General features: G+C 42.1%; 1 protein-coding gene across 2 annotated transcripts in view; it reads right to left on the minus strand.

Annotated features, from left to right (window-relative positions):
• LOC114568757 (tenascin-X) overlaps positions 1–19,677 on the minus strand; it is a 56,136-nt gene that overhangs the window by 13,481 nt on the left and 22,978 nt on the right. The window contains exons 8-11 of one of the 2 annotated variants that reach the window (XM_028598402.1): positions 9,212–9,365; positions 7,547–7,816; positions 3,640–6,885; positions 167–289 (exon numbers count right to left, since the gene is read on the minus strand). In XM_028598402.1, coding sequence (XP_028454203.1) covers positions 167–289; positions 3,640–6,885; positions 7,547–7,816; positions 9,212–9,365 — 3,793 coding nt within the window. The remainder of the gene's footprint in view (positions 1–166; positions 290–3,639; positions 6,886–7,546; positions 7,817–9,211; positions 9,366–19,677) is intronic. The other variant, XM_028598403.1, reaches the window with a different exon arrangement.

Raw genomic sequence — 19,677 nt, forward strand, 5'->3', positions numbered from 1 at the left:
GACTAGTAATAACTGTTTTTTTATTTTATTGGCAAGCGCATTGTATGGAACCATCCACGTTATTTTATTTTTTTGACAATTTGGTTACCCAAGAAAACCCCAAAATGGGTCAAGTTTGACCCGAGGACAACAGAAGGGATAATGAAAGGTGGATGTGAGTTCTCACCGTCGTCTGTGTGGGTGTAGGTGACCTTAAACCCACTGATGGGAGTCTTGGGTTTGGTCCACGACACCGTCAGAGAGTTTTCCGTCACCGCGCTGAAGGCGATGTCGGTCGGAGGCTCCGGGCCTGAACGGTACGAAGAATATATCGTGAGAGAGGTGGATGAAAGCGAAGGATAAGGGAATAAAGAAGAAGGGAATGAAATAAAAGGAAGGAGAGACATACAACTAAAACAAAAAGGAAAGAGACGTAGTAAAGAAGCTAAAAAGGAATGACTTTGGACAGATAGTTTGGTGAAAAGATGAGCAAAGTGGCCACTTAAAGAGTGAAAACAGTGTTTACATTATTATTTATTCATCCACACATTTGCTATTAGTGCTCAGGTGAGTTTCTGTGTATATATGTACGGTGCAAACATATATACAGTATACAAGTCATATACAGACGTCCAGTGATTCATTATAACAATCGAATGCAGACGGTGGATCCTGGACAGCAGCGAAGGAAAGAATGATGATGTGTAATAGTTAGCCGGTCGCTCAAACCTGAAAATAATAATAATAAAAAAATAAAAAAGCGTGGTGGCGAGAGTGAAGGATGTCAAAACAAAGGAAGAAAAGTTCCACAGGATGAGTGAAAACAAATACATTCAGATATGAATTCAACACAGAAGACTTGAGGCGTCGGAAAAGTATTTTGTGGAGATATTTGTGAATGATTTTCCAGGTGAAAACTACAAGAAGGGCTGAAATACATCCCTCTGTTAATATCGTAAAGGTCCCATATTATGCTCATTTTCAGGTTCATGCTTGTGTTTGGGTTTTCTACTAGAACAGGAAGGGAAAACTCAACTTCTCTAAAGGCACGGACACACAGAGAGCCGATAATCGGCCGTCGGACAGTCTGGCGAGGTCGGTGACTCGAGTCTGTTCGGTGTGTTCCGTGCCGTCGTCCGTCCGAGGGATCGTTGGCCTTCATTTTGGCCGATTTGACATGTATAGAGTCTCTCAAAATCTGACGAAAATCGGACATATAATCCTGACCTTTGTTGATCTGAAATGAAGACAGATTCAGCAACTACAAGGCCTATTTCTCACTTAAAATGTTGGGCCTCGAGTTTGACGTCTGGGGGGGTTTTCGTGGGATGACAGTGTTGCTAAACTGGAAGTATCTGGCTCAGTCGATGTTAATGACTGTAATGACGCTGTAGCGGCACTTTCTACATATATATATATATATATATATATATATATATATGTATGTATATAGTGTTGTGACATCACAACCGTACCGTAGTCCTGATGGCTCGTTTAAAGGCACAGTTTCTGAATATGATATACCACTTCGACCTGCTTTATAATAAAAAAGGACAAGTAAATCTTACTTTTTACAATATGGGACCTTTAAAAATGGTGCTACATTTACACATTTGTATTGCAAAGAAGAACTAGACTTTTCTTTGGAATACAATCTGATCCAGTAAAGTTAGATACAAACTGTTAATCTTGTTTTTTTTGACACCCAAACCGGTTGAATTTTAAAATATCTACATTTAAGTTTGATATGTTCTTTTCATAGGTTTAAAACTTGAATGTAAGAGGTGAAGACGTACAGAGACCAGCCGTGGTCTTACCCTGGTTTGGGTGAGAGGTGAAGGGGTGTCAGTGAAGCTGGCTGTTAGCTTACCCTGAATGAGAGAAAACCAGAGCAGCAGTGAATGAATTGTGTTATGTTGTTACTGTTGAACTCTCACTTGATGTCAACTCAGTCCCTAAAGAGACACTGGATATAGTTCCCAGTTTTCTGCCATTCTGCAGTCCGGTAAAGTCATTTATCAATGAGTAGCCTACTTTACATGCATACATTATTCCGAATATGACAATATTCCCAATTTGATACAGGTCATGTAAACAGCATATTTTATATGGATATCCCGAATAAAGCTTTTTTTAATTTTTTTTACAGGTATAGCATTTTCCGAGTAAGACATGTAGGATACTGTATGCCGGTATATTATTCTGTTTTTAGAAGCAGTCTTTGCACATGTGTACAGCTCATTCAGAATCTGCGTCTCAATCAGGGGTTTAGATCCGCCCTATGAAGCAGCTTGATTGGTTAGGGTTTGGCATTGACCTTGACTGGTTAAGGTTAGGATAGCCGATTGGTCAGGGGATAGGACCTGAACAAATCCCGTTACGTTACCTTGCGTAAGCATGGACGCCTAGCCAAGGGTAGTGTGTGAATGCTATTGAATGGCGGGTCTTGCCTAGAAGTTGCGTGGGTTCCATAATAACGCCTTACGGTCAGCTCTGTGCGTTGCTATGATTGTTTTACACAAACCAACCAGCCAACAGTTTGCAGGGCTGTGGTAGAGATGCATGGACAAAAAAGCCCACATCTCTGGTTGGAAGGAGACACACACCACCTACTTGTATTTGTCTATATAAAAGAGCTGCACACTATTTTTTTGATTACAAAAATAACTAAGTAAACAAAGTAACTAAAAGATGTCTTCAGCTTAATACATTTAACTGGCAGCTAGCACTTTCTCACATACAAATCAACTTCTGCTTAGAATGGTGTAGAATTTACTGACTTAAAGAATCGGAGTAAAGTGATCAGGGTGACTGCCGACTCCCGATCAGTTAAAAAAATGCCCATATCGGCTCCGATCCGATCGGGACATCACTACTTTTAAACATTATGAAAGACTTTTGCATATCCAAGGTTTTTGGATATGCACAAACATCGCAATGCTGACGTGTGTAGCTGTTTGTGCGTTTGCTGCCAACATTTTGTTTGCAAGCTAACAAAGATGCTTAAAGCTAAAACATGCTTAAAGCAACATTTGCTAATGTTAACCTGCAACTACAAGCCACAACAAGCTAGCTAGTGCACAAGTTAGCTAGCCAACAATGTGACAAACTGTGAATGTACATCTGAGGTTTGACATCAAATAACAGTGTGTGTGTTATGGCTGAGAGAGTCATGATAATTATTATAATGCTAATTCATGAATATTTCTAATATATATTCATGGAAGCTGAAGAAAGAGTGCACAAACACAGGATTGACACTAAAAAACAATAGACAATTTGGACATTAGGATCCACTGAAAAACAAAACATGTTACATCATTACTGAACAGGGATTAAATAAGAAATACATGGGGCAAAACTGTAAATCAAGAGCTTACAGTTTTCAAGAGCACCTCTTGAAATGAACATGGAGGAAGCATTTAGTAAACATTTACAGTCATACGTAACACAAGTGACAATTAGTTAACAAATTAATTTTAAAGACATGTGGCGCAGTAAAGACATAAGATGTGTGTTTGAGCAGTTTTTTATTGGAAACTGATGGTGCGAGTTGAAAGAAGCAAGTTTTCTGTAGAGGACTTCAACATTGACATGAATGTTGTTGCATTCATTGTGCAGTAGTAATTAATACTGTTTTACTGTCACAATGGCTGGTACCTGTACTGATGACAAGCTTGTGCAGTCTGGAGAGAAGGCCGGGACCCTTTCCAAGCAAAGTCACGGTGTACTCGGTCTGAGGAGGCAGATTCTCAAACTGGAAAGAGCGAGCTGAACCAGGAATAACCTTTTTTAAGGTGTTGTCACTTCCTGTTACAGGTTTGGCTTTTGTGCCACTTTGGATCCTCGGAGCTTGTATAGAGACACTTTCAGGTACTTTATTTTCATCTTCACTGCTTCCATTTTCTGAATGTCTTTCTTTGGTTGGTTGATGCGTAACTTCCTCCTTTTTATTGCCACCCTCTTTCCTTGAATCTTCTTTTTCTTCTTCCTGATCTTTTGCCTCTTTCCTTGAGTCTTCTTGTTCTTCTTGATCTTTCTTGCTGTCCTGCTTTGGGCCTTCATCTTTCCCAATGTCTTTGCTTGTCACAACAAAGTTTTTGTACTTGTCTTCGGGTGAGTCCCATACGAGCGTAAATCCATCTGATGTCCGGTTTGTTACTCCCACATAGTCCAGAGGTTCCCTTGTGACTACGGAAGAAGGAACATCTGATCCCGTCTGAAGTTCAGAAACAATACTCTCAGTTTTACTCCCAAACAACCTTTTTGCATTATTATTTGTTTTGTCCTCTCTCCTTTTACTCCCACCCTTGTAATGTCTTATCTGGGTGGGATTCTGTGCGGTCATACTTCTTGTTAGTGTAGGTGGTTGTCTCTTTGGAAGTGGGACTGGTCTTGGGGCTCCGTGTCTTGATTCAGATGAAGTTTGTTTGAGAGTTGGTCTACCTCGACTTGTAGCTCCGGTATTTTTGCCAGTATTGACTCTATCTTCATGGGTGTCAGAGTTTGAATCTAGGGTACTGGTTTCTTCTTCCCTAGATCTGGTAGTTTGGATTGGAGCACTGTCCCCCTCTTCTAATTTGTTAGTCTGTGGTCTGACGGCAGTGTCTTGGCCATCCATCTTTGCAGTGTCTTGCTCTTCTGATTGTCTAATTTGGACTCCTTGGGTAGGCATGGGGGCATCCTGCCCCCTTGATTGGTAATCTGGGATTTCAAGGGTACTATCCTTTTCTAAATGGCTAATTTGACTTCCAACAGTAATGCCTCCAGTTGGCTTTCTGGCTGGGAAAGGTTTGCGCATGGGACCTCTATGTGGATGTTGATTTGGTCTTAGGTTTGTACGGGTTTTGTTTTGGGAACGTCCATCAGACAGCGATGGCCGATGGAAGTAACTCCCCTTTGACCCAATTGCTTTGGTGGTTGGGCGATGCGTGGAAAGTGCTTCACTTCCTCTGAGGGTGTGATTGAACTTGGCGGACATGCTTGTCACAACTCTGTCTTCATTCTCCCCTTCTTTTGGCCCTGTACCTTCAGCTGAATAGGATTCTTTGGCAACAGGAGAAGATGAAGTGGCTGGCAATTCAGTGGAAGATACATGTTCTCTCCTTGTTTCTGATGCAGGATTCAAAGGTCGAGAGGGGGGAGGCAGCGGCCTCAAATTTGGACGGGTCTTGTTCCGTAGTGGTCCAAAGTTTTGACGACGCACGTATCCCGACTTTGGAGGAAGATGACGAACTGGGACTCGTCCTCTTTCTGTTGGCATTTTTTCCTGGTTTTGTTCAACTCCAGAGGATGAAGGTTTAGTTGCTCCATCTTTGTCTCCAATCGTATCCCTCACGGATGAATTTACATCCACTGAGGAAGAATCCTCTAAATCAGATGAAGACGGTAAAGATGACAATTCATTTGTAGATGTAGGACTGGTCTCCGTCTCTCTTCTAGGGATGAACTTCAAATGAGGAGTCGAATGGTGAGGAAGTCTCAAATTTAGACGGGTTTTGTTCTGAAATAATCCAAAGTTTGGGCGTGGGCGACGTACGTATCCATGTTTCGCAGGTGTGCGCTGGAAAAGAGGTACGCCACCTTTTTCTGAGGACGTTAGATTTCTGTCTTCAGGTGATTTAACGTCAGTCGCTCTTTTGCCATTATCGACATCTGGCTCATTGCTTCCAACTGAACCTGCTTTATCTGAGCTGGAAAGGGATGATGATGGAGGGGACGGTGAAGAAGAGGGTGATGCCATTAACAATGTTAGTGATGATGATGGCGCTGTTGATGAAGATGGAGCAAGTGAAGGTAATGCTAAAGAAGATGGGGATGATGGCACTGAGGAGGATGATGGTGTAGCTGATGAATGTGATGATGATTGTAAGGTTGATGAGGACGATGACCAGGAAAAGGATGGTGTCGATGGCTTGAGTCCACTTAAAATCTGGTTCCTCACTGTTTCTGCATCAAAAGAAAGGTTTGATGGTTCAGACAGGTGAACAGAAAATGTCTTGATATTCAAACTGTCAAAAGTGTCCTTCAGTAGTTTGTGTAAAGGACCTGGTGTGTAGTCGAGGTCCGTCTCTGGAGACAAGGGTTTCGAATCATCGGTTTCGGAGGAACCTTGATCTGAACCCGCTGTCTTTCTTACCAGCACTGTTCCATCCCCTTTACACCCACTGCCTCTGCCCTGATGGGGTAATCTGTGTGTCACTTTAACTTTATTCATACATTTCTTCTCTTGGCTTTGAACAGTCTCAGTTGGCTCTGGAGACACTGGAGCAGTGGCGTTTTCTTGGCCTGCCATGCCAACATCTGGTTGCTTTTTGGAGTCAACGGCAACACTTGGTTCCTCTGAGCTACTTTGAGTCCCTGACATTATAGCTGGATTCTTATCATCCCTCCTCTTGGTGCTTGATGCGTCTACACTCGGATCTCTCACATGCAAAGCTATTGTCCTGTCTTCGATGGTGGGGACACCTGGTTTAGGTTTTTCGGGTAACATTTGTTCTTTCTTCTTCTGCCCCACTGGGGGCTTTCTCAATGATCCTTGGCCAACGTTTCTCCACCCAGGCACAACTCTGGTTGTGTTGAAACGGAAAGGGCCATTTGGTTTCCTGTACAATGTGGGCCTTTCAGCAACTTTGGGCTTGGTACCATTCATCGCCATCTTTCTGCTGACCAGAGGTTTAGTTCTTGCAGTCACAGAGGCTGTGGAGTCTCTGTTCGGTCCATCGGAATCTCCGACTTTTACTGAGTCAGCTTTGCTCCCATCCTCCCTCCTCCTCTGTTGGTCAAAGACTTGAACCTCAAGCGATGGTTTAAACTCTTGGTCTCCGTCACCAACATTATGTCCAGGTGCTAGTGTGACCTGCATGGTTAAAGCTGCCATGGTACCATCCCTTGGTAGCGTCTTCCCTAAAGATGTGACGGGAGTGAGCATTTGGATTCAATGTTAAATTCATCATATGGTGTGCTGTTGTTAATAATCCAGAAGAGCTCACGTCTAATAAAAGGATGAAAAGCAGTGTTAATATTCAATATGATACTTTTCAGGAAACCTGATAAACAGTAGATTGTCAGTTATTATTCAAGAACAAACAACTCAGGCCAGTGGGATCTGTGTAGAACCTGCAAGGAGAAAATTGAAATATAATTAATGTTAAGCCTGGACAGAGGAATTCGACATCATGTTTGTGTCACTGTTGAGAGGGAATTATCATGACAGAGTTCAGGAAAACGGAGCAGTTTAAGGTATATTTTCTTCTGAAACCCATTATTTTTGCTCCTGTAGGCTTGAGGCTGCACCTTCGCTTCATTAACTTTTGCTGTGACATTTCTCCGCAGTGTAATGTGTTTTAAATTATGTGTTTTATTGAATAATGAGGTGTCTGGACACAGCTGAAGCAAGTCAGTTCTCCCCGGAATACAATCTGGAAGAGAAACATCATATGCAAGGTCAAAGTATCCGTGAATGTAGCTTGTTTTGGCGATTTTTTTATCTTGAAAAGGCATTGTACCAAGTTAAAAAATAAAAGCATTGACCTCAATAGTTCAGATAAACCTTGTTCCTACTCACCTGGAGTAGCCTGAGTGGTTGCCGGTTTGCTCCGACTCGTGCCCTTCTCGGCCACCAGCGTAATGTCGTACAAACGCCCCGCCACCAGCTGCTGGATGTGGGCGGAGTCTTGGCCAGCTGGGACCATCATTTCTTGACTCTTCCCTGCTCCGTCGTTGGGCGTGACGGTCAAACGGTACCTGTCAATTTCACCCTGGGACTGCTCCCATTGGACCACCGCAGACGTCGAGGTCGTCTTGACGACTCGAAGGTTGGTGGGACCAGAGATGACTAAAGAAGAAGAAATAATACAATTTGAAGTTTTTACAGTCTCTATTCTGCCAGTTAACATATAGCTGTGGGAGTTGTCGTGATATAGAAGGTATAATTTCATGATAAAGCCCTTCACTACGGGAAACAAACTTCGAGCTAGCAAGCTAGATGCTGAAAATACTTGGTTCTTTCAGGGAATGATTGTAAAGATTTATAAAGAATATGTTTAGGGCATTTACTCTCTAACTGGGACGTTTTGGGGCTGATTTGTGGGATTGCTGTGGACAAAGTACACACGGAGATACACTGGTAAGAGTTAATGAGGTTTAACCATGTATCAGCTCATTTAAATAGCTCACGTTACTGTATTGTGTGAACAGTCAACTTCCTTTAATATTGTATGTGGAGTTTTCTTTTGCGGGGTGCAAATGTTCCACCAAAACAAGTTCCTTCCAGAGAGTATTTAGCAGAGCCAATGTTGCTGCGTTAGGAGCTTAGCGCCGCCCAAGACTATTCTGATTGGTTTAAAAAAATACAAACAACCCAGGGCATTTTTGCTCCTATCCCTGAATGTATCTTTGGTGTAGCCAGATCTTACTCCATGCAGGAAAGTAGGTACATACACCTTAACATTACCACTCCAGACTTGGCTTTACATTCCTAAACTCACAGTTACACTCCTGCAGGGCTTCCTGTTCGCAGCTACCCTGCAGCTGCCACAGATTACATCTTTCACGGGAAAGGCAGCGACAGGGTAATGTTTAAACTCTCTCTGCCAGTTTGGTGATTTGAGACGCTCACATCGGACAAAATGTTGGTCAGAAGCTCCATTTTCTAACCAGAAAATGTAGCTGTAAGCATTACTGTCAACTGCAATATATTTATGATTTCAGTTCCTGCCATATTTGACGAACGGGGCTTTTTACAATGCACATATTGTGACCAATGTTCTTGTATTGAGGTAGCGTAAATTTTTTACTGTCCATCAATATCTTTCATTTAGAAATTATATAATGCTTTCTATTTTCCTGAAAACTATCCATTATATCCATACATTATTACTGGAAACAAGTTAAGGTAACATTGTGAGATAAATTCAAGACATAAATAACACTGACCACAAGATAATAAATGTTATTAAAAAGGTCATAAAAACATACACAGGTATATATTCTAACCCTTATTATTTGGGTCATCCAGGTGTTTTAAAACTATTTTTTATGTCTGCTATATTTGCCTTCTGGCCATCCAGGTGTTTTAAAACTATTTTTATGTCTGCTTTGTTTGCCTTTGGATCATCCAGGTGTTTTAAAAATTTTTTTTATGTCTGCTATATTTGCCTTTTTTAGAAGTAAACAGAATCATATGTTTGACTGTTTTAATTTAATAAAGGACATATAAATATAGACTCACGGGTCATGAATTCAGCGGAGGTCTCGGCTCCCCTCTTGCCGCCGATCTCTCCGGTGATGCTGACGGTGTAATCCTGACCGGCTGCCAGGCCTGTCTGCGTGAAGGTGGTCAGGCTGCCCTCCACCTGCACACTTATCTGCTGGTCACTCTCCTTCTGCTCGGGCCAGACACACAAAAAACACAGATGAGAATCAGTACAAATCTGAACAAATGAATCACTCTTTGAAGTCCACTGACTTAACGCTGGTAAGACGTAGACCGAGGTGTGCAGGGGCTCTGCAGCTTTGTGAGACCAACACTGCGGAAACATCTGTCATGAAAGATTCTTTATTCTGGTGGTGAATGGGTCAAACCAACACAGGACTTTCACCCCAGGAGACCAGGGCTCGAGTCCTGTTTGGAAAATAAAAGTCAACAGCAAGTCTTTACAGAAAAAACGGAGGTACGCTACATTCTGCGTCATGTTTGTACGGTGGCTGAGATGGTTTACAGTTTTTTAGCCCATTGCTTGCACATTGAAAACGAATGCTTAGACCAAAGCCTCAACACCTAAACTTCTTTCGGCATACCTTAAACACAGTGTAACCATATCTTAAACACATTGTCAACCTTGCACTTTGTTTGCAATTCTGTAAAACACTTATTGCGAAACACTACACACGCTTTCTTACATTGGACACTTTGTTTAAAAAAACAAAATCTCCTAGGCAATTTGTAGGCACTTACATACACACCTGAAAACACTTAGACAGAAAACAAAACACCAATCGGTTTGAGCCTTGGCACTACAAATAGGCCCCAGGTAAGCCATTTTGAGAACTTTGCAAGCATGGACGCAATGAGAGTCAGAGTTAGAGGAGGACAGAGAGAGAGAGGAATCGGATGTGGCCTGTGATGTTGACGAGGTCTTGTGGCCAGATCCGAACAGAAGGCGGGATCCATAAGGATCCATAATGAATTTTTTGGACAAACTCTTGTTTGATTTCTGCACAAATTCTACTTTTGACAGAAGACTAAGTCTGAGAAAATGACAATAAAAAGAGAAACACAAAGACTGCGGTGTTTTATAGAAAGCCCATCAGCGTGGTGCTGGTCATATGAAAAGTCATTCAAATGGTGCTTGTGTGTATGTTTTGTTGCAAGAATTTCATTTTTAGAAAGGAGTGTTAAGTTTTGATCGCAGTGTTTCATTTTGGCATAGATGTGAGTTGTTAATCTCCAAGTGCTACGTCTGATTGGCATGTGTGTAGAGTTTTGACATAATGAGCCAAATTCTGCAAAAAGTGTGCAAGCAAACTGTAATACAAATGCAAAGGCTACACCACCAACGCAAAAGCTACAACAGAAGTTAGTTTTTTGTAGCTACAACGGGAAGTGAACATCTACCGAGCCCGGTGTAGCTTTTGTATTTTAGTTGTAGCTTTTGTATTTGTGTTGTGGTTTTTGTATTTGTGTTGTAGCCTTTTCACTACATCAGTCTGGATGTAAACTGCAACAACTGGTTGGCAGAGGCACACAGCCGTGAGACCGTACTTAGTTTCTGTTAAGCACTTTTTAACCTTGTTAAGAAAAGTGCTATATAAATCAAGTTTATTATTATTAATATTCTTTTAAAACTTACAAACAGGCCTGTTTCTGGGCTTTTCTGCAGAATTAAAAACATGTTTTCTTTTCTGCCGTCTAATTAGAAAACTAAATATTCTATGAATGAGTCTTGTAGCTCTGATTATTGCTGTGTTGTTAGACTCTGTCGTCATCAGTCAATGTAAATTATTTTCAGGATCATTTCCACAAAGTCCCTATTATTCAATTTATCTGTTGGAAAGCCCTGAAACTTCCCATGAATTAAAAGCTTACTCACCAGTTACTGAACTGGGAGCGCTGGGCTGGCTGGCATCTCTAATGAATGGAGACCGTGTTGTAAAGCTAATGGAGCACAGCTGGTTGCCACGCTGGTTGCCACGCTGGTTGCCTGGCGATGGAGCCTCAGAGGTCGTCCTGGATCAGCGTCCTCGTGTCAAAAAGCGCTTTTTATCCATTTCCATATGAATGAGGGTGACATCATTAAAACTTAGACTCCAATAAATTCACGATACGCTTTAAAACAAGGAAAAGCACTGTGGCGTCTCTGCGGAGCGTTCAGGGACCGTGGTTCTGACCGGACGACGTAATTACTCCCAGTGGTTGTTGATATGTTGATATATTCTGTTATACATTATCAGGGGCGATTTTAGGATCCGACCTTTAGGGGGGCTCATCCCCCAAGGAGAATGTGACACAGATATAGTGCATGCAAAAGTGTTAACACCCCCTGCTAAATAAGTAATTTCATTAGCCGATAATCTCTGACCTCAACCACCTCCGATTGGCCAAAACTACATTTCTGTAGTTTCTGTTAACCCTTTCCTTGACTGGGTTACAGGTGCGTAGCATTGGGTACAGCGACAAAGGATATTAAACCTGTTACTAGTCCTCTAAACCTGTAATTGAGTCACAAACAGACAAGTTTAGAACTCTAACTTTAAGCACAACATTTTTTTTTTATTATTATAATTTTTAGGGGGGCTGAGATGAAATTTAGGGGGGCTTGAGCCGCGATCCGCTTGGAAAGAACCAATGAAATGCCTCTTCACCCCTGAGCTCAATGCGCGTCGTCGCTGAGTTGCTAACAGTAGTTTATTTCAAACATTCTGTATGATAATTAAGCAATATTACACGAGAGGGTGTGATTACATTTTTTATTATTATTGACCCTAACCCATGCGTAGGCATCACTAATGTGTTGTTTTACTAAACCTAACTAATGATTTTCATTCAAGTGCTCATACTATGAAAAAAAAATCACTTTTTCTGGGATTTGGGGTGTTATTTTGTATCTCTGGTGCTTCCACACGCATACAATATACATACAATGTTTAACTAACATACAAACCATCCATGCTGTTTTGAGTGAGATATGGTTTCTGAATGTGTCCTGCCTTCAGTCTCCGGGTGAGCTGGTCAAAACCTGCACGGCTTTCTACGTCACTAGCCGAGACGAGGGGCCTAGGGGGCTAACCGTTAGTATGCTAGCGCAAGCTACCTGTTCTGCAGGTATTCCACGCAAAGTTGGAAGTGCGCCCTCGTTTAGAAGAAGTCTCCCGGCTAATCCTGCCTTGTACAGGCCGAAGTTGGAGAAACAGCTAGCTAACTCATGTAGTCCTTACCTAGCTACTGAGCATGTGCGACTGCCAACAAAGATGTTACAGAAGTTGAGATGTCTCACTCTGTAGCTAAAACAGAGACCTGACACAGGGTGAAAAGAGGAGCTGCAGCAATGTGCAGTACAACATAAATATGGTGTTTTTTGAAAATTAAACCATGTAAGCCTATAATGAGCATAATATGGCCACTTTAACTAGTACCCCCAGGGTCCAATGACAGGGAATGTTCGGTTATGTTTTAAAAAAAAAAAGTCAAAAAGGAAATGTCAAGATCGATTTTAAGAGTCATCTGAGAACAATATATGTCTATTATCAGCCAGATGGTCTCCTCTTTCCTTCTTTCTTATATTCTGTCTGTCTCTTTCCTTCATTCTTTCTTTCCTTTCTTCTCTCTTTCTTTCTCTTCTCTGCGTTCCTCAGAGACAAATCTTCCCTCCCTGCTCGCAATCCATTCTCACATCAGCTGTTGTTGTTGTGACACTGTGTTGTTCTGGTAAACATCTCTAGGTCTCTTTCCTTGTGTCTCTGTTTCTGTCTCGTCTCTCTCTCTTGGTGTCACAGCTGTGGATCGCTGGTGATGTCATCCCTCTGGCAGCCGCCATGTTTTTGACTGTGTTTACACACTTCCGTAGCAACAAGCATCCCACATCTGCATCTTTTCCTCTCCGCCTCGCAGCGTTCACTGCATTCGCTGACTGCTCGTCTGTTTTCGCTCTGATCCGTTCTGACTGTCTGAGCTTCATCTGTTCTCTTCTGTTTGGTCTATTGTCTTTGATTTTGTCTCTCTCTCTAACTTAAAGGGATAGTTCAGATGTTTTGAAGTGTGCTTGTATGTTGTGTTAGCTACAGTAGATGGAAAAGCAGGCAGTAGTACCGACACGCTAAGCAATGTCCTGCTGTTGGACGGAGGCAGCAGTTAAACACATTTTTAACACCTAAAAAAACATCTGTATCAATTTGAGTGGATGCTATATGTAGAATATTTTCAGCACTTTACCTTGCTGTCGGACTGCCCTTTACGACCGGCCGACGCATTCTCATGAACGGGTTTTTACGATACAGTACGCACATCGATATGTATGAGATCCTACGAGACTACGCGACCGCCAGCTGGTCACTTTACGCTAGCGTGGGGTACCGAAACCCAGTTCCACTATGGAACCGGTTCCTACGTAACCGGTAGGAATCAGACCAAATTAGAACACAGAATTTGGTTCCTCATTTCGGTTCCACTTAATGTGTCGACCGAAATATTTTCCCTCTGTCGCTCCGAAAAGGACGTAAAAATATAACACTTTCTCTGTAGTCCACCGTTAGCTAGCTAACGTAAATGTAGGCTACTTTTAAAATGCCATATTTTCCCCTCTGGGATCACCAAAACGGACGTAAAAATATCACCCTTTCTCTGCAGTCAACCGTTAGCTAGCTAACGTAAATGTAGGCTACTTTTAAAATGCCATATTTTCCCTCTGGGCTCACCAAAACGGACGTAAATGTCAATGATGTCAATTTTCAAGAATCGGTTTAGGAATCCGAATCGTTTTAAAAGTACCAGTTTGGCATCGGAATCGTAAACATCCAAACGATACCCAACCCTACGTGAACCTGGCTACAAAGGCCGGCTACAGAGCTCCATGATGCCGAGCGAGCGAGCGGCAGTTGCTAGCCGAGCGAGCGGCAGTTGCTAGCCGAGCGAGCGAGCGGCAGTTGCTAGCCGAGCGAGCGAGCGGCAGTTGCTAGCCGAGCGAGCGAGCGGAAGTTGCTAGCCGAGCGAGCGAGCGGCAGTTGCTAGCCGAGCGAGCGAGCGGCAGTTGCTAGCCGAGTTGCTAGTTGTGTGCCGCAACAGAGCTCCGTCGTATCAGCCGTAGTTGGTAGTTGAGTTCACCCGATAAATGGTGACGAGGTCTGAGTCGGTTAGAAAGCACGCTGATGGTTGTTTCGGCGGACATTACAGTTAAGTTTGGGGGACAAAAAGTGGGCGAAAAAAAGTGGGCGACAAAAAGTGGGCGTCCTGCAGCGACGACAGTAAGGGTTAGGCAAAAAAAGGGTTAGGAAAAAGATTGAGGTTTGGATTTAAAACACTACCGAGGAACGAACACGTGGTTCCTGGGTGAAAGTCCTTTGTTTTCCCTCGGGAAGCGAATTCCGCTCTCTGGCTTGAAAGGGCTTTAACTTATGACCCAAAAACATCCACCCCGACCACATCCCACCGCAGGTCCACAGCAGATTACACACATTATGTGTTTCACGTTATGTGTTTCACGTTATGTGTTTCACGTTATGTGTTTCACGTTATGTGTTTCACGTTATGTGCGGATGGTTGATGAGAATAGGCTTGACGGGGGAACTGAAGCCGTTATCTCTGCTCTCTTCAAAGCCACCAGAGTCTCAGAAGTAAAATTTATGTTTTTTGTCAAAAGGAGTCTGGCACGCCGCTTAAATCTTAAAATCGAGGCCTCGCGACGGGACCACCGGTGATCTGTTCCATGCTTTTCTTTTTGTCTTTTTCGTTCTCTGGACGTGGACTCCAGTCAGCGTTGTTTCTCCTCTCTGTGGGTTTGCGAAAGAAAATACATCATCATGAAGTCGTCTTGATGTTTTCATTACATCCTCTCATTACTTCCTGTCTTATTCCCTCTTCAAGCATCACTTCATCTCTTCATAAATCCATCCAACCGTCCGTCCGTCCATTCATCCATCCATCCATCATGTCTTCTCTCTCTAGTTGTTGGCGGCTGTGGATAATTCCTGGTGTTGTTAGTCCGGTCCAAAACTCTCAGAGTCATTATGAGGCTTAATCCCTCGATGATGTCACCGCGGGGAGATGGATCATTGCTCTGTTTTGTCGAGGTGTGTGTGTGTGTGTGTGTGTGTGGGAAAACATGTTTTGAGAGGAAGCCAGGACATGTGCGGTGAGGTGATTCCTCCTGTGTCTGTGCGTGTCTGTGTGTGTGTGATTGTGTCTGTGTGTGTGTGTGAGTTGGTTTCTTTTCATCTCAGTGACAGTTTTGATTTTGACTGATTTAGAGAGTGTAGTTGAGAGTGTTTTCTTTGTTCGGTAACCCACTCTCTCTCTATCTCTCTCTCTCTCTCTCTCTTCAACAGGACTTGCACAAATACCAACGCAATTAGTAATTTTCCACTTCTTTAATGCCTTCTGCTGCTGATTGATCGCACATGTTTGAAGACAAGTGAATCAGAGGTTAGTGGTTTATGGAGCTAAAGGACAAACAACAGTTAATAAATGATGGTGATGGTGGAATGTAACTAAGTACTCAGGTACAATGATTCTCAAATGGGCCATTTTTTACGTTTCGTAGTATTTTGGAAACTGTCCCACGAAAAACATATGTGTATGATTCTTCATGTTCAGACAACATGGAGTCACACATCTGTATGATTCTTCATGCACAGACCACAGAGTCACACATCTGTATGATTCTTCATGCACAGACCACAGGGTCACACATCTGTATGATTCTTCATGTACAGACCACATGGAGTCACACATCTGTATGATTCTTCATGTACAGACTACATGGAGTCACACATCTGTATGATTCTTCATGTACAGATCACTGGGAGTCAAACATCTGTATGATTCTTCACGTACAGACCACAGAGTCACACATCTGTATGATTCTTCATGCACAGACCACAGAGTCACATATCTGTATGATTCTTCATGTACAGACCACAGGGAGTCACACATCTGTATGATTCTTCATGCACAGACCACAGGGTCACACATCTGTATGATTCTTCATGTACAGACCACATGGAGTCACACATCTGTATGATTCTTCATGAACAGACCACAGTCACACATCTGTATGATTCTTCATGTACAGACCACAGAGTCACACATCTGTATTATTCTTCATATACAGACTACATGGAGTCACACATCTGTATGATTCTTCATGTACAGACCACATGGAGTCACACATCTGTATGATTCTTCATGTACAGACTACATGGAGTCACACATCTGTATGATTCTTCATGTACAGACTACATGGAGTCACACATCTGTATGATTCTTCATGTACAGACTACATGGAGTCACACATCTGTATGATTCTTCATGTACAGACCACATGGAGTCACACATCTGTATGATTCTTCATGTACAGACCACAGAGTCACATATCTGTATGATTCTTCATGTACAGACCACAGAGTCACACATCTGTATGATTCTTCATATACAGACTACATGGAGTCACACATCTGTATGATTCTTCATGTACAGACCAGAGTCACACATCTGTATGATTCTTCATGTACAGACTACATGGAGTCACACATCTGTATGATTCTTCATGTACAGACCACATGGAGTCACACATTTGTATGATTCTTCATGTACAGACCACATGGAGTCACACATCTGTATGATTCTTCATATACAGACTACATGGAGTCACACATCTGTATGTACAGACTACAGAGTCACACATCTGTATGATTCTTCATATACAGACTACATGGAGTGACACATCTGTATGATTCTTCATGTACAGACTACATGGAGTCAAACATCTGTATGATTCTTCATGTACAGACCACAGAGTCACACATCTGTATGATTATTCATATACAGACCACAGAGTCACACATCTGTATGATTCTTCATGAGAGAGTTTTTTAGTCTGCTCTACAGATCTCGGCCAGTTTAATATTCATCTGCAACATCCTGAATGTAATTGGGAACTTTTTCAATTGGATTTGCAACAAAGAAATGACTTCAATACTCCCTGAATAATTCATCACACCTTCTTACTTCCTACTGGCCCCAAAATCCCCCGACATTCCTCTGAACGTCCAGATGAAAGTTTTGCTTTTCTGACTCAGATTTCGGTGGATGAGAGATACAGTAGACACAGTAAAAAAATGATCCTAAAAAAGGCAAATTATACCCTTTAAATGTTTCAAAATTAGTATTTCCGAACCGTTTGAGAGACTGTGAGCTTCACTTTGCTCTTAAACCAACCTCCAGCGTACGGCTGGATCCTTAGTAATGAATCAGGAAGCCGCTTTAGTCTGTTGTTTGAATTCATAGTTTGTCGTCTTCTCTGGGTATTTTTTGTGGTGATCCTCGTCGTCATGGAAAAGATACACGATCTGCACGGAGAGCAGCCACTTTAAACACAGTCATCATCCAGACCCTCACGGAATTCATTACATCTGACCTGGCAATTCAAATTAGATTGTTTCTTTGAATAAGTCCTTTCCCAATCTGTGCAGATCCTCAGGTCCCGTTCTCAGATTGTTTCTGCGTCTCTCGTGTAAGAGCTTTAAAGAGCTCTGGTGGTGAGATCTGCAGGTCAAAGGTCAGATGCTTTTGTTTGTAATGTTCTCTGACAAGTGGAGGTTGTTTCATGTGACGCGCGGCAGCTTTACGCCTCCCTGAGGATGGCGAGTCTTTCCTCTCAACGTGAAGTCTTTTGTGAGCGAGTGCCGGGACACATCTGCTGTCTGAAATATTTCCACAAGTGTGTGTTTGTGTTGTGATTTTTTATTTTAGTATTGTTATTATGAATATTCATAAATGTTTATTCTTTTTTTTTTTATTGTCATTCTTCCCCTGTTATCCACCTCAAGCCCATCAACATGCGCGTGCACACAACACACACACACACACACACACACGCACACACACACACACACACACACACACAAACACAGAGGCACACACACACACACACACACACAAACACACAGAGACACACAGGGACACACACAGACACACACACACACACACACACAAACACAGAAGACACACAGAGAAGACCTGACTGAACAAATTAATGAAACACACACACACATAAACAGACACACACACACACATGCACGCACGCACGCACGCACACCGCACGCACACACACACACACACACACACACACACACACGAAACACATGGAAGACCTGACTGTGAACAAATTAATGAAATGTGAAAACTAATCTCCTGTCCCGTAGGCACTGTTCCTTGTTTGTGTTGTTGGGCTTTTTGTTGCTCTGTTAATGTTCCGTGTTTGTGTTGTTAGGTTATTTGTTGGTCTGTTAATGTTTTGTCGACGGACACATCTGCTGTCTGAATTATTTCTACAAGTGTGCGTTTGTGTTTATCTCTGTTAAGTGTGAACCCGGAGAGGGATTTAGACTTTAAAGTCCCGATTCTGGGTGTTACAGTTTTTTCCGATTGCTAAACGACAGTGGGCACAGCTGGAGTCACATATGCAAAACTCAAACTACAGTCTGCACTACCAACAGTCACCTGAGCTAAACAGTTCACATCACCTGCAAAACAGGCTCAGTGCAGCCTATGCACAACACTATGCACAAGCCTCACTGAGATAACACACACTGTCACTCAGACTGAGATAACACACTGAGGGTAAAAACACTAGCGTCAAACACCAATACAGAAATTACAAACTTTCTCATCTTTACAGTTTGAACAATTTGAGTGACTTGACACTACTCAATAGTTTATTTAAGGAAAAAATATAGATTGTATAGCATACCAATTTTTACATAAGGTAAAAAAGAAGGAATGAAAATCAGCAGTTTTCTTCAATATAGTATTTTGTCTCTAGTAATTTATGGAATTACTGGGGTAAAAAAAACTAAAGGTACATACGTAACAGTACCAAAGAATAGTGTGACTAATCCTGCCTCGCTCCGGCATCATGTGGCAAGTTTTCTTCATCGCACTGGATATCTTCATCATCTCTAAATAAAAATGAATGTGGTGTTTCTATTGCTTTCACCGCCATTACTTTCTGAAAAACAGTAAGAATGCAGTTTTTCTATTGTAAAGATATAGTGTTTTTCACTTTTTTTTTTATAGCTGTGTACATAACCTCAGACCTCTTACCTGGACATATTGGTATCTTTGATCTTTTACCTGTTTCTCTCAAACGGTACAGTGTATAATTGTTTCATTCTTATTTGGTGTTTGTATACAAAAAAAGTCTTTCTGATCTTTCTGTGTATAAATACCGTATATGTTCACTAACTAGTCTAAAACAAGACACCTGCTTAGGCTTTCAGCTAAAACAGCAATCAGCAGTGTTTGATAGGCACCAGACTGAAATCTATTCTGTTTTGAACGTGTGGTTAACAGTTTTGACAGCAGTGTGTTAGCATTTGAACAAAGTGCTGTAAATCTACAGTGTTGTGCACGTTGTGGTTAAAGTCATGGGATAAGTGTGTAGAGTTCTGAAAACTGTGTTCAAGCGATGAGAAACCAACTAG

Source organism: Perca flavescens, chromosome 14 (genome assembly GCF_004354835.1).
Source record: "Perca flavescens isolate YP-PL-M2 chromosome 14, PFLA_1.0, whole genome shotgun sequence".
In the NCBI taxonomy this organism is placed as follows: Eukaryota; Metazoa; Chordata; class Actinopteri; order Perciformes; family Percidae; genus Perca; species Perca flavescens.